Source organism: Sminthopsis crassicaudata, chromosome 5, assembly GCF_048593235.1.
Source record: "Sminthopsis crassicaudata isolate SCR6 chromosome 5, ASM4859323v1, whole genome shotgun sequence".
NCBI classification, from domain to species: domain Eukaryota; kingdom Metazoa; phylum Chordata; class Mammalia; order Dasyuromorphia; family Dasyuridae; genus Sminthopsis; species Sminthopsis crassicaudata.
In genome coordinates, this window is record NC_133621.1 from 111,975,947 (window position 1) to 111,990,702 (window position 14,756).

Genomic DNA, 14,756 nt, shown 5'->3' on the forward strand with positions numbered 1-14,756 from the left:
GAGTTGTGAACTGATTCAGCCATTCTGAGGAGCAAATGGAACTATGCCCAAAGGACTATAAAACTCTGCATACCTTTTGATCCAGCAATCTCACTATCAGGTCAATATTCCAAAGAGATAATAAGGAAAAGAACCCTTATATGCAAAAATGTTTGTATCAGCTCTTTTTGTAGGGGCAAAGAACAGGAAATTAAGTGACTGAATAAAATATGGTATATGAAGGTAATGGATTATTATTGTTCTATAAGAAATGAAGAGCATGCTAATTTCAGAAAAACCTGAAAAAACTTACATGCACTGAATCAGAGTGAAGTGAGCAGAACCAAGAGAACACCATACACAGCAAAAGATCATGTGATGATCAACTGGGATGGACTTGGCTCTTCTCAACAATGAAGTGATTGAAGGCAATTCCAACAGACTTGGAATGGAAAATGCCATCTGCATCCAGGGAGAGAACTATGGAGACTGAATGTGGATCAAAGCATAGTATTTCCACCTTTTTTTGTTTACTTTTTCTAAGTTTTTTTTTTTCCCCTTTTGGTCTGATTTTTCTAGCACAACTTGACAAAAATGGAAATATATTTAAAAGGATTGCAAATATTTATCCTATATCAGATTTTTTGCTATCATGAGGAGGGAAGGAAAAAAATTTGGAATACAAAGTTGTACAAAAACTTTTTCTTTATTGGGTTGATTTTTGTGTGTTTTCTTTCACAATATAACTAACATGGAAATGTTCTGCATGACTGCAACTGTATAACATATCAAATTGCTTAATTTCTTAATAAGGGAGGGAAAGGAGAGGAGGAAAGAAAAGAATTTGGAACTCCAATTTTTTAAAAAGAAAATTAAAATTTTTTGTTTTTACGTGTAATTAGGGAAAAATAAAATGTCAAATCATTAAGAGATTAAAAAAAAAATCTGTAGACTGGCAATAATACATGCTTAAGTTGTAATATAAAGTCAGTCAAATAAAAAAGATGACATATAACATGAAAAGAGAAAAAAAATCATATTTTAGGTTTGTTAATCTTATTATATTATGAAAGAATCCCCACATGCCCATCCAAACTCCAACTATAGCCCTGTTCCCCCAAAAAAGGAAAAAAAAAAAAAAAAAAAAACTGGCAGGTAGAAAGAAGTCCAGAACAATCTTAAAATGGGTAAAAATCTTTTTGCATCCCTTCCAAACCTCATTATACCTTTGTTTTAATTTACCTATGTTCTGATAAAATTTACAAAAAGAAACCATAAGAGTTGGGAAAGGAAACTTGGGCTGTCAAAGACTATGTAAAACAAAAGCAAGTCAAAATTAAGGCTAGAGAGAATATATCCACACACACTAAGATATATCGGAAAGACTCAACACATTTTGAACATGCTACTACTTGTACAGTCAGTGTCTTTAGTCCAGCATTTCCACAAGAGAAGAATTTGTTCATTCTAATTCACATATCATCTATACAGAGTTTTCACCAAAGTCAAAGGAAAAACAATAGATAGTAGAGCTCAAAGGTCATGTGAGCAAAACCAAATAAAATGCCTTGTTTAAAAAGGTGTATACCAGACATTTTATTGATTTTTCTATTATTTAAAACAAATATGAAAAAATAATAATGAAATTTAGATAACATGTTTGTCAATGACATGAAGACAGTCTTTACAAATTAAAACACAACTGTAACAAAACTACACTGAACTTCATTTTTGAACATTGCAAATGACAAAACAATAAAGAAAAATGTCACAAAAACCAGTGGGAGATGGTTAAGAAACGTCTTAAACAAACCATAAACTGGTTACCCTGCTAATAACCTACAATTTTCAGAAACTGCAACATGACCTCCATGTTTTTTCATGTCATCACAGAAATATACAATTTCTCCTTCTATCCCCAACATATGATACACTGATTTCCTACAGCTATTTAGCATAATAAAATCAGAAGCCTGTAGTTATTCTCTAAGACAGTGGTTGGTCTGTGAACTCAGTGTGATTTTTACATTTTAAAATGAAGTTTTGCTTTTATTTTTTAAAATTGTAAAATACCATTCTAACTTTGATGGCATACAAAAACAAAAAGCTGTTTTTGGTCCATCTCTGTTTTGAGCAACAGACAGTAATGAATGTCATATTATTTAAAATTTCAGAAAGAAAAAATGTCAATGAAAATGTGAGGAAAACAATGAAAACAAACAAACAAAAAAATACTTCTTTATGGATTTAAAGAAATGCTATATTGCTCACTACAAGTAAATAATTTTACATGATTTTCAGTTTATACTTGGATAAATTTTCCCCTTTCACTGAGCTTTTTTTCAATAGATATAGCATATATATTTGGGTCACCATAGTAAATAAAATGCTAAGGTTTTACATGATACTTATTCTTAAGTAAGGAGTCTTAACCTGGAATCCATGGATCTGCTTAATATTTTGATAAATCTGTTGAGTGTTCAATCATGCCGGATTCTTCATGCCTATGGACTATACTGTCTATGGAGTTCTCATGGCAAAGACACTCTGGAGTGGTCTGCCATTTCTTTCTCCAGTGGATTGAGGCAAACAGAGTTAAGTGACTTGCCAGGCTCACCCAGCTAGTATGAACTCAGATCTTCCTGACTCCAGGCCCAGTGCTCTATACACTACCTGCCTTTTGATAATTGTAGGTCAACATAATTGGTTTCATTTGTGATCATAATGATCATATTTTACTCATTTAAAAACACAGCTCTGAGAAGGCATTCATAGGATTCTTAAGACTGCTCAAAAAGTCATTAGCACATACACACAAAGGTTAAGAACCCCTCCCTGCTCCAGAACAATAAGTTAATGGTTATCTAAAATCTTTCCCACTGGTTAACAGTACCAATAAAGAATAAAGAATCAACCCCTTCCTGTCACAGCAAATATGAAATGACAATGATCCTCCCCGACAAAAGCACATGCATTTTCAATTAATCTGACATGTCCTTTTCTAACTCATCTGCCCATTTTCTAACATGAGCCTTTTCTAACTCATCTGCTGAGAAACACTGCTTATTGTTCTAATCAAATGTTCAGAGTCCTCACATGATAGCTTCTTCAATATTCACAATCTTAATCTTGTGGGCTTTCTTCTGTGGCTATTTTGACAATTCTCAGAGAAATATTTTGAAGTTCCTCAATCTAAAATAGACAAGCCTGTGCTAATCATCTTTCTTGAACACTAACCTTCCAATAAAAAAGAACAAGAGTCCAATTCAAGCTCTGACACACTAAGGTGGAGGGTAACGTTGGTCACTGCACTTTTTCAAACTTCAAGTGTCTTTATGTGTAAAATCACAGGAATGAGGTTTAGAAGAGATATAATGTAAGATCTCTTCCAGCTCTAAAGTTTATGATCATAAGGTCATATTATAATTTTAAATTAAAGAGTTAGAAAACACTTAAATGAGGACATATGAATATTTTCTCAAAAAAATGCTTCTGAGTAGAGGAAAAATACATTATCATGAGCAGCACCAAATCCAGTCAGCATCACTGTTGTTTGTTTCAAGTTAAGTAATCAACAGAAAAATAAGGCATAAAGGTCAAATTTCCTTGGATGAGATTTTCTAAGAAATCTCAGCCACATAAATCATATACTCTCAGTGAGTTTTTCTACATTTTAGAAAGTAAGAATCATCATTAATTATGCTCAGTCAACATTTATCACAATTAGCATATGAATCTTGGGTCATTTATAATAGAGCAAAATTCTAAGACTATATGCAGATGCTTTAATAAACAAGGCTCCTTATAAAACTGGCACATACAATACCTATTTAAACCATTTAAAGAACTAAGAACATAAGCAGACTACTGTTCAAAACAGCAGAACAAAAGTACAGCTCCACACTCTGCCAATTACCATCTCATTGAACCTCAGCTTCCTCCTGTCATAACACTGCATCACAACTTGCTGTGCCTCCCTCACAAGGACATGCTCTAGTGATAGTCTACATTTATTTAGTGTTTGACAGTTTGCAAATGAAATGAAATACATAAAAATACATTGTAGACTATAAAATGCTACACAGAGATGCTATACAGAGGTCTGGGGGGAGGGGAAAGAGAGGAGATATAATTTGATCTCCAAATTCCATCTATGAGAATGCAGCAACATTTGATAAATGTTGAAGGAAAGGAAACAGTGTCTTTTTAAATATGGATTCCTGAAAAGCATTGCAAGTCAATATACTAAGGAAAGTAGGTTAAAAATATGAGAAAATTGTACAGAAGCTTTAGTATGACTTTTCTGCCTTAGGAGTACCACTGCAATCCTCATTGAGGCAGTTTCGTCTTTTGAAGGCTACTGGACATAGTTTTTCCATAGCAATACTATACAAAAGGTAGCAAGTATTACTTCAGGAATACTCAGTAATTTTAAGGACTATAAGTCTAGAGAATATTCTTAAAATACCAAGAATCCTAATAGGAGGAAAAAAATGTGTAATGCAGACCTATAGTTTACTATATTTAAATGGAGGCACTGGAACTGAAATTGGAAAAACTTTCTGTAATTAAGTCTTTTCCATTTAGCCAATTTGGCCTTTCTGATTTCTCCTACCATGTTTTTAATAAGAAAAGAACACAAAAGGACTGCTATTTTACTTCCTTATTTGTCCAACAGTATCATCAATGAAGCAAGCAGAAACGTGGAAGGAATGACTGCTAATTAGACAATTTTACAGAGCCAGCTGAGGAGAATCCAAAGCAGTATAAAATATGCCTTGAATATATGTCTCTCAAAAAAAGTAATTCTTAATTTCCCCTTAAGACTTCTCTTTAAGAGCAAGAAGAAGTTTACAGCAGAAACTCAGAACTTGAATGATGGATTTTTAGTGGTTTCTTGACTCTTTATAACCAGATTATATGAAGTGTGCCTACTAACTAGCTTGTACTATATGATAGGTGTAAATAAATGCATTTAAGTGGAAAAACTAATATTAAACACACAACTGTCAATAGTAACTGTGTTTAGCTTAATGATTAGGTATAATCACTAGCAATTATGGATTTCTTCCTTTTCTCATAAGAACCTAAAATAAATGGCTTCTTTAAAAGATAGAAATCATATCTAAACAATAGCTATATATATAAATATAATCTTAGTGCAGTATATAGAGTAAGTGATTAACAACTGATTAAATATAAAAGTAAAAATATTAAATCTCTACATGCCTCTATTTAAAGGCATGTCATATAACTCCTTAAATTCTTGTCATGGTTTGATATCTTAGTGATTTTTATAATGGAATATTCCCACGTATCTTTTACTCCAAATTTTACTTTACTTCTATGATTTCAGCTGTTCTTTTGAAATTAAGCAAAATTTAAAATATATCAAAAGATGTTAGATAGCAAGCAATAAAAGCTTAAAAAATATGCTAACTGTATAGTATTCCATCCAATATCTTATATGGTGAATGCTCAATAATATATGGTGATAATGATAATGTCTTGAACATTTTAGTAAGGAAACTGAACATCTAGCTTCCTTAAGCCACTTCAACTCAACAAAGGATCATTAACTATTAGGCTCGAAAAATTTTCCTCAATTTACTCTTCTGTAAAATAATAGTATTGATGATACTCTGTCTTGCAAAACTGTCAAAGATTGATGTTTGATAAATATTTAAATACATGCAATACAATACAACTATTTGCTGAGTACCTCATACCTTTCAGCACTGAGTTAGACACTACAATGAATTAATAATAACAGTTCATTCACCTTATGTGAAAATTGATAAACTTTAAAGTAAGTTTCTAACATTTGCCTATTTCTTCACATGTATAAAGCTTATAGATTACTTCAGGCATAGGAAGATAAAAATAACACCCAGGTTTACATAACAATGACAATGAGGTCTTCCAACTACAAGATCAGTACTTTATATATTATATGACTGTATTATAATTTGTTTATACAATAACACGACTGGTTTTCAAATAAATATATAAGAATTTATACATTATTTTCAAAGTAATTATCTTACAAGGCAATATAGTTATTATGATTTTATTTACAATTTTGTATAACATTTTAAAAATATTTTGTTTTAGAACTCTTTTCATAATGATCTTGTAGCCTACACAAGAAAATCATAATTACTTAATTAAACAAATCTTCAATTAATGAGAAAATTTTTTTTGTTTGTTTGGTTGGTTTTTTTTTAAATCAAGAATGAAGTTTGCTAAGAGTTTTTTTGGTAGTCATGATCCTTTTTCTGGCACTCTGATGATGCTTAGGATCCCTTTACAAAATACTGGTTTTTAAATAATTGAAGGAAATGCTAAATTTCAATTGGACGTGAGTGAAAATAAATTTGCTAAGGACCACATTGTTAAAATTAATGTGTATCCTTCCAAGATGCCTATCCTGGTTCTTACTGAGTACAAATACTCATTTGAATATGCAAAACATTACTATCATTTGAGTACTTTTTTGATCCTTACAGTAAAACCTCCTTCCTCCAATACTACTTTATGAAGAATATAAGATGTGAACATTTAAGCATCATATGGTCAATATAAATTGAAGAATTAATTTTACACACACACACACACACACACACACACACACACACACACACCTGAGGTTCCACTTTTAAAAAAGCAAATCTAAACTTACATTCTAAATACCTTACCATTTACAGCTTTTTCAATCAACTCTTCACAAGCATCAAAATCACCCTTCAATACCAGTTTGTCATGCAGATCAGTTAACATGGGATGTTCCAGTGCAATCTTGGTTTTTTTCTGTAGTGATTCAAATGCTTCAGTGTAGTTGTGTTGACGGAAGTGTTTTAGACAAAGGCGAATGGCTTCCTGTTCACGGTACTACTAGAACACAAGAAAAATTAAAAGGAGGAGAGATTTGCTTTGTTGCAATTCCTAATGATACAATTTAAAAGCCAGGAGATCTACTACTAACAAGAGAGAAATACTAATTCCCCCCCCCATTTTCCTAAAATATTAATATCTTTTTTTCTATATAAATGCCAAGCCAGTAACTTTTTTGTCCAAATACCTGACAATCATCATAAAAGAAAGTAATATAAGTAATCATTTCTAGAACTATTTGAAATTATTTATATAAGTATTCCAGTGATTATTTATAAAAACACATTTTGCAAGAAAAAAGTGGGTCTTTTTCACTAAAAGAAAAGCAAATATATGTAAGGATTACATAAGAGTAAGTATGAACACGGGAAAAGCCTCATTATACCCTGAAGATAAAGTAGATCATGCTTAGTGCACTTTGCTGCTTAAGAAATATTACACAAGAGCTCTCAGGATTTCAGGAAAACAAGTTATTACCAGATATATACCTTCTCCCACTTCTACACAAAGAGTATATACTACACTCCAAATAAGGTAAGGCAAATGCCAATCATGTGAACTATTCAGTTTCTCTGCTCCCCACTATTTACATCTACAAAAACATAGTATAATAAAACTTCAATTTATCAGACATGCTCCCCTGCACAAGGTATACCAAATAACTGATTTTTCCCAGCCCAAATTACCTTCAGAATAAACTGTTACAAAGAGGATGCTGAAGCCAGAAATATAAATCCTATACTTTCTAAAGATACCATACTATACAATAAGTTTTAATCATAAGAATGACAAAAAAAAAAAAAAAACACACAACTCACAAGATTCTTTGAAGAAACTTTCAATTACTATTCTATATTAGTAAGGCAATAATATCACTTAAAACTCTTGAAAAATTTTGCCCCCAAAGGATCAAAACAGAACAAAAAAGACAGGATACAAAATTCTGCCAATAGCCCTTTTTCTTTCTCATCTACTCTTATAACTTTATAATTTCTATGAAAATCCAATTAAATGATTTTATGTAACATTTGAAGGTGTTTACTGTGTATACTTAAGACACCATATCCGCCCTCATAGAGAGAACAATCTAGTAATATATGTATATAAATGTCTTTCTGTTCATGTTTGTGTGTACATATATACACACATGTATGTATTATGTGCTGTATGTATAGGATATATTTTCTATGTATGTATATGTATCCATAGACTGAAATTCATCAAAGAAGCACAAAACACAAGCATTAAGTCCAGAAAAGGAAGTTATTATAAAGATTAATTCTGTGGCACTCTGCTTTTCTTACAATACAATTCTGACAGACATATCTTGCTACAGAAAAAACAATACCTTTGACTATGTAGATCTTTGTCAACATGGTTGTCTCTGCTTTTTTAGTATGCTATACAGATTTGCCATAACTTTCCATCCAAGGAGCTACCATCTTTTAATTTCATGACTATAGTCACCATTTAGAATGAATTGTAAAGACAAGAATATAAAATCTGACATTGCTTCCCTTTCTTCTCCCTCTATTTGCCAGGAAGTAATGGGATCAGTTGTCAAGATTTTAGTTTTATTGACATTAAGGTTCAAGTTAGCTATTATACTTTCCTTTTTTACCCATATAAAAAGGTTTCTTAATTCTTCTTTTTTTCAGCCATCATATTGGTATCCTTTGGATATCTGAGATTGTTAATACTCTCCCCACAATCCAGCTTGGCATTTTGCATGATGTACTCTGCATACAAGTTAAATAAATAAGGTGATAATATATAGCCTACTTGTACTCCTTTTACAATCTTAACCTAATTAGTTGTTCCAGGTTGAATTCTAAATTTTGCTCTCAATCCTGCACACAAGTGTCCTGGGAGACAAGTAAGATGATCTGGTATTCTCATCTCTTTGAGGACTTATCATGTTTTGTTGTGATCCATAATCAAAGATTTCTAAAGACTGAATGTGGATTGAAGCATAATATTCTCTTCCCCTCCCCCTCACTTTTTGGTTTGCTTTTTCTTTCTTGTGATTTTTTTCCCCTTTTGGTCTGATTTTTCTTGCACAATATGACAAAAAAAATATGTTTAAAAGGATTGAATATGTATAAACTATATCAGATTGCATGCTGTCTTGGGAAGGAAGAGGAAAAAGAGAGGAGAAAAATGAAACACAAAATCTTACGAAATATGAATGTTGAAAACTATCTTTACATGTATTTGGAAAAATAAAATACTGAGAAAACAAAAACAAAACAAACAAAAAAAAGAGTTATTTGCCAATCAGTGCATTATCATAGCAAAATATTCGTCTCTGCTCCGTTTCATTTTTTTTACTCCAAAGTCAAATTTGCCTGTGATTTGAATTATCTTTTAATGTCCTTTCGCATTCCCATTCCCTATGATGAATGTGGTATCTTTTTTTTTAGTGTTATTTCATCAAGATGTTACAGGTCTTCATAAAACTAATTGCCTTTAGCCTCTCCCAACATTAGAGGGTTTGCTTTGGAGTTGGACAGACATCATCTTCTCGTTTTTCAAATTATATATCAGTATGGTTTTTCTCATCCTTTTACTGACAAGGAGGGCTCCCCATTTCTTCTAAGAGAATCTCACCCACAGTAATATATATATATATATAAAATGACCACCTGAATTAAATTCATTCATTCCTGTCCATTTAAATTCACTGACATCCAAGATGCTGATGTTTAAACTTTCCAACTCCTATATAACATTCAGTTTATATTGGTTGATAGACCTTTAGACTCCAGATAGCCATACAATATCGATCTTTACCATATCAGTCTTTCCTTTTGCCACCAGATGCATTCACAGCTAAAGTACCTTTTGGCTTGATACAGATGCTTCATTAGTATTAAGAGTTTTTTGTATGTCCTCTCCTCTTTCTCAGGAACTCACTGGACACCTTCTGACCTGAGGAACTCATCTTCTGAATTCATTGCTTTAATCATTGTAGTAATATTCATAAGGTTTTCTTGGCAAAGATACTGGAAGGTTGAGAATTTTCTTCTCCAATGCATTGGAACTCTTCATTATAGCGTGTCCATCTTAGGGAATCTTGCATGGCATAGCTCATAGTTTCAACAAGTTTCATAACTATACGAGCCTCTCCACCACAACAAGGCAATGAGCCGGAGAATGAGAGTGAGGGGGAGAGGGGAGACCTTAAATACTAGACACAAGAATAACGGTTTCTAAGAAGAAGGCACATACATATACATATGTATGTATGTATGACTTAGAATATTTGTTTGATCATCCTAAAGAATGGGCAGAGAAAATGAAATGTTTTAGTAAAAAGCATGGGTCAGTGTCTCCAAAGTGGGGATCTGGCCTGACCTAAAGAGGTATGTGATCAACCAATTGGAAGCAATAGCCAATTATGAAGCTTGTTTCCAACATAAGCACATCTATGATTACTCTTCCACATCTCTGTTTTCCCTCTACTCTATTAGCTCCCAATCTTCCCCCTTCTAAGCTTATTGGGCTCCACAACATACTTATAATCAAACTACAACCCAAGCTCCCACAATAATATCTTTGCAGATACTAGGAAAATTACAACTCAATCCCAGTATATCCATTCCCAACTCTGAGATTCCACTCTTCAGACATTGACAGTGACTACAAGCTGACTTTATCCAGTTTCATTTTGGATGGAGAACTGCTAAGAAAGAACAGAAACAGATGGCTTATAACCTATCATACATTTTATTTTTCCTCACCCCCCCAAACAACCCCCACATTCAAAGTGTAAGAACAATCCTTTCTATTAATCAACTAGGTTCATCTTCTCAGTGTCTTCTTTCATTCTTTACTGTTCCCTAATCTCATAGAGTCAATTAGTTCCCAAATCTAATATATTATTCATATTTCTTGCATCCTTCTCTTTTTCTCTAATGACACAGCCACCACTATTGTTCAGGTCCTCATTAACTTTTATCTAAACTATTGCAATACCCTACTTATTGATATCCTTGCTTCAAATCTCCTCCTCTCTAAACCACCTCTCTAAACCAAATTATGTGAAAACATAATTCTCAATATAATTTTCTTAAAGTACAAGTCTGACTATGGCATTCCCCTACTAAACTCCAGGGGAACCTTATTGACTCTAATATCAAATAACTGTTCACTTTTATCATATCATCTAATTGTGATTTTTATATGTTTAATATATACTACTATACCAGTATATGCATATGCTTTATATATAAACATGAATACAGTGTGCATGGATTCTTTAAAATGTTTTATTGATGGCTTAGGCCAACAATTCCCAAACTTTTGGTCTTGAGACTTCTTGTGCATTTTTAAAAATTACTGAGCATGGGGCAGCTAGATGGCACAGTGGAAAGAGCACCGGCTCTGAAGTCAGTAGGACCTGAGTTGAAATCCTGCCTCAGACTTCATATGTCCTAGCTGTGTGAACCTGGGCAAGTCACTTAACCCCAATTACCTCAGCAAAAAAAAAATAAATAAATAAACAAAAATACTGAGCACTATAAAGAATTTTTGTTTATGTGGATTGCATTCATACTTACCATGTTAGAAAAATAAATTCATTAAAAATTAAAATGAGAATTCTATTATATGTTAATATGAATAACATTTTTATATAATGGATTCTCATATCTGCTTCCACATTTAGTCTGTTGAGATTAGCTATCCTGATTGAAGTCTATGGAGAAAATATGCCCTTGTCAAAATGTATAGGTGGAAAATGGAAGAGTATTTTAATAGGCAAATGAGTATTTACACATTAATGTTAGTATTTATTTGAAAAACCTTTTGACCCCAAAAGTGACTCAAAAGTGACTCAAAAGCCCCTAGGAGTCCTCAGAATCCTCAGATCACACTCTCCAGAACTATTGGTCTAGGTAGTAACAAAAAGACTTGAAAGAGTGTGGTGAGAGTGGGAATGGAAAAACCTCTACCCTGGGGATATAAAGACAAAAACGAGAAACAATCACAATCCTCAAGAAGCTTATGCTTTACTGGATACAAATATATAAATGTGAATAACACAAATTAATTCCTGTGGTCTAAAAAGAGAAAACCATGCTAAAGAACAGGAAAAAAAATTAATAAAAATGAAAGGCCATGTTAGACAATATTAATAAACCCTCAAGAAACTTATCGCCTAATGGAGAAGACAAAAAACAATACATGATAAAAGCATATTAATCAATTGTTTTCACATGTATTTGACCCTTTATGGCGCCTTTAGGAGTTTTCTCCACAGAGATACTAATTAAGTTAACCATATTCTTCTCCAACACATTTTACAGGTGAGGAAACTTAGGCAAATAGAGTTATGACTTGCCCAAGGGCAAAGTTAGTGTCTGAGGCCAAATGAGAATTTTAGGTCTTCTTAAATCCAGACCCAGAGCTCTATACACTTAGCTGCCTGATAAGAATATGAAACCATCAAATGTCAAAATGAATAATGCCAAAAAGAGCAACCATTTTAAGAAACAACAAAAGAATTCTATAGGTAAAAATAAATAAATGTCATGCTTTCCTATCCCTTTTAAGTAACATTTTCTCAACAGAAGAATTATGTATGAACTTTGCCTTTTCAGGCATTCTCATGAATATGTCACAAGGAAAACAAGCTCAAGGCCACAAGAAGCAAGTTAGGGGCAAATCAACAATTAGGAGATACTACCAATGGATTCCAGTTAACTAAGTCAACACTTCTAGTGACCATTATAAGAAGTATTTTAAGAGTTTCTGAATACAGAGGATAATTGTTGTTTTTTCTTGGTTTTTAAAGAAAACATCCCAAAATGATATCTTAACTCATGCATGAACTGGACTTAAGTGAGGCAAAGTTGTACAGTCATTGAAGTCCAATGGCAGGACTAAAGTCAGGATGAATGGCAATGACCCAGGATGCAAGAGATGACTTTGGCATCCTCAGTGTCTGATTAAGTGCTAAGCCAGTAGTCCTCAAACTTTTTAAATAGGGGGCCAGTTCACTGTCCCTCAGACTGTTGGAGGGCCAGACTATAGTAAAAACAAAACCTCACATTCTGTCTCCGCCCCTCAGTCCATTTGCCATAACCCAGCGGGCCTTATAAACGTCCTCAGGGGGCTGCATCTGGCCAGCGGGCCGTAGTTTGAGAACTCCTGTTAAGCATTCCACAGTATCTGCTTCAGCTACTTTCATGACCACTCGAACAAAGTGTTCTCATCTGCTTTTTCTGCTAAAGAAAGTCTTCACATGCTTGGGTAGATATACCTTATTCACCAACAAGTCTAAGGCCCATCCAAGACAGTTTACCAGAGTGAGATCTCTGCACATGCTATGTAAAAGCTATGTAAAATGCAGGCAAAAGTGGATAAATAGCCTTCAAAAGGACTTGGGAAGTCCTTAAGCTGGAGATGCTAATCCTCCATGAACATTCCCTATAACCCATTGATAAGGAAAAGTGATTAGTTCTCAAACTCTTGTCACCCTGGACAAAACTGATAATATGAGAGAACTAAAAACTAAATTGAAAAAGATTTATCTCTATCATCACAATAACCTAGACACAAATCATTTCCTTTACTGAACAAACAGAAGGACATAAAGACAGCAAAGTCTATGAGAGTATAAAACAAGCATGCTGATTTCCCTAGGAGCTATTTTCTAGACTTCAGAAAAGTGGTTTAGTTTTTAGTGGATTTAATCACTGAGTTAGCAAACAAAACCTAAGAAAATCTAAGCATAGAAGGAAATAGGAAATCTGATCTAAAGTAGGACAAATCTGATGGTTGGAAAGGGGTCTTTTCTATTGTTGCAGAGCTGAACAGTAGCTACTGGAAAAATAGCTACATATATTTGGGTAGCCTTGGCCCCTTCCCAGAAGGAAAATCTCAGGAGGAACTCACTAGTGGGAGGAGGATGGCATAACAGGTACGTTTTTAAAAATCGACTACATAGGAAATTCTATTTTTAAGTAAAAAGTAAGTAATTGCTGTTTGTACCTTTATACGAAAAGAACTGGTTAACTAGGTAGCACAGCAGATAGAGTACTGGGCTTGGAGTCAAGAAATCCTAAGATCAAATCCGGGAACAGATACTTACTAGCTTTGTGACTCTAGGGAAGTCACAACTTCTGATAGCCTCAGTTTCCTCCAATGTTAAAGGACATAATAATAGTGCCTACTCCCCAGGGATTTTTAAAGATAAAAATAAAATAATATTTATAAAATGTTCTGTTAAACCTTAAAAGCACTATGCAAATCTTATTGTTATTATCTATGTTTCAATATCATCTGTTATGGTAGGAAAAAGAGTGAAGATGAGGAAGCTGGTAAGGATCATGCCTAAGTGTGAAGGGGTAGGTATGTTCTCCAAAAGCCCCCACAGCTGTGAATCATAAACAGCCCTGAAGGAGTTGCAAAGCAGCCTTTACTGATGCAGATGTTGCTTGTGGATTGGAAATGAAATAAATTGGAGGTAAAGGGAAGAGGAGAGGAGAGAGAATGCAAGTGCTTCTCAGTCTCCTTGTACCATTATCATCTTTCCACACGAAGGGATCTATTCTGCTGGTCTGAGTTGGATCCCCAGCAGCCACTGGCAGGTGGCCCCTATAATAGAATGCTAAAGTATTGGAAGCAGTGTTAAATGAAGACTAATAAGAAATGAACATATGGTATTTTCAAAGTATAATAATGCATTAAATATGATGTAATATATAATAATCATTTTATTTAATAAAATAGAAGCCTAACCTTTAAAAGTGTCAGTTGAGTACCAAGTAAAACAATCTTTTCCCCCATTTTGAGCTATGTTTAAGCATTGTTCATTTTAGCTTCTCCTTCAGCCTCTTGACCCTGGAACATATCTGTTATGCCATCCTCCTCCCACT

The 14,756-nt window shown here is 33.4% G+C and overlaps 1 protein-coding gene across 4 annotated transcripts in view; it reads right to left on the reverse strand.

Moving 5' to 3' along the window:
• The window catches only part of MKLN1 (muskelin 1), a 215,949-nt gene that overhangs the window by 116,622 nt on the left and 84,571 nt on the right, over positions 1-14,756 (reverse strand). For all 4 annotated transcript variants that reach the window (XR_012482324.1, XM_074267933.1, XM_074267932.1 and 1 more), the window contains one exon: positions 6,678-6,870. Coding sequence is in view for 3 of the 4 variants with exons in the window: in XM_074267933.1 (XP_074124034.1) it covers positions 6,678-6,870 (193 nt within the window). In the remaining variant the exon portion in view is untranslated. The remainder of the gene's footprint in view (positions 1-6,677; positions 6,871-14,756) is intronic.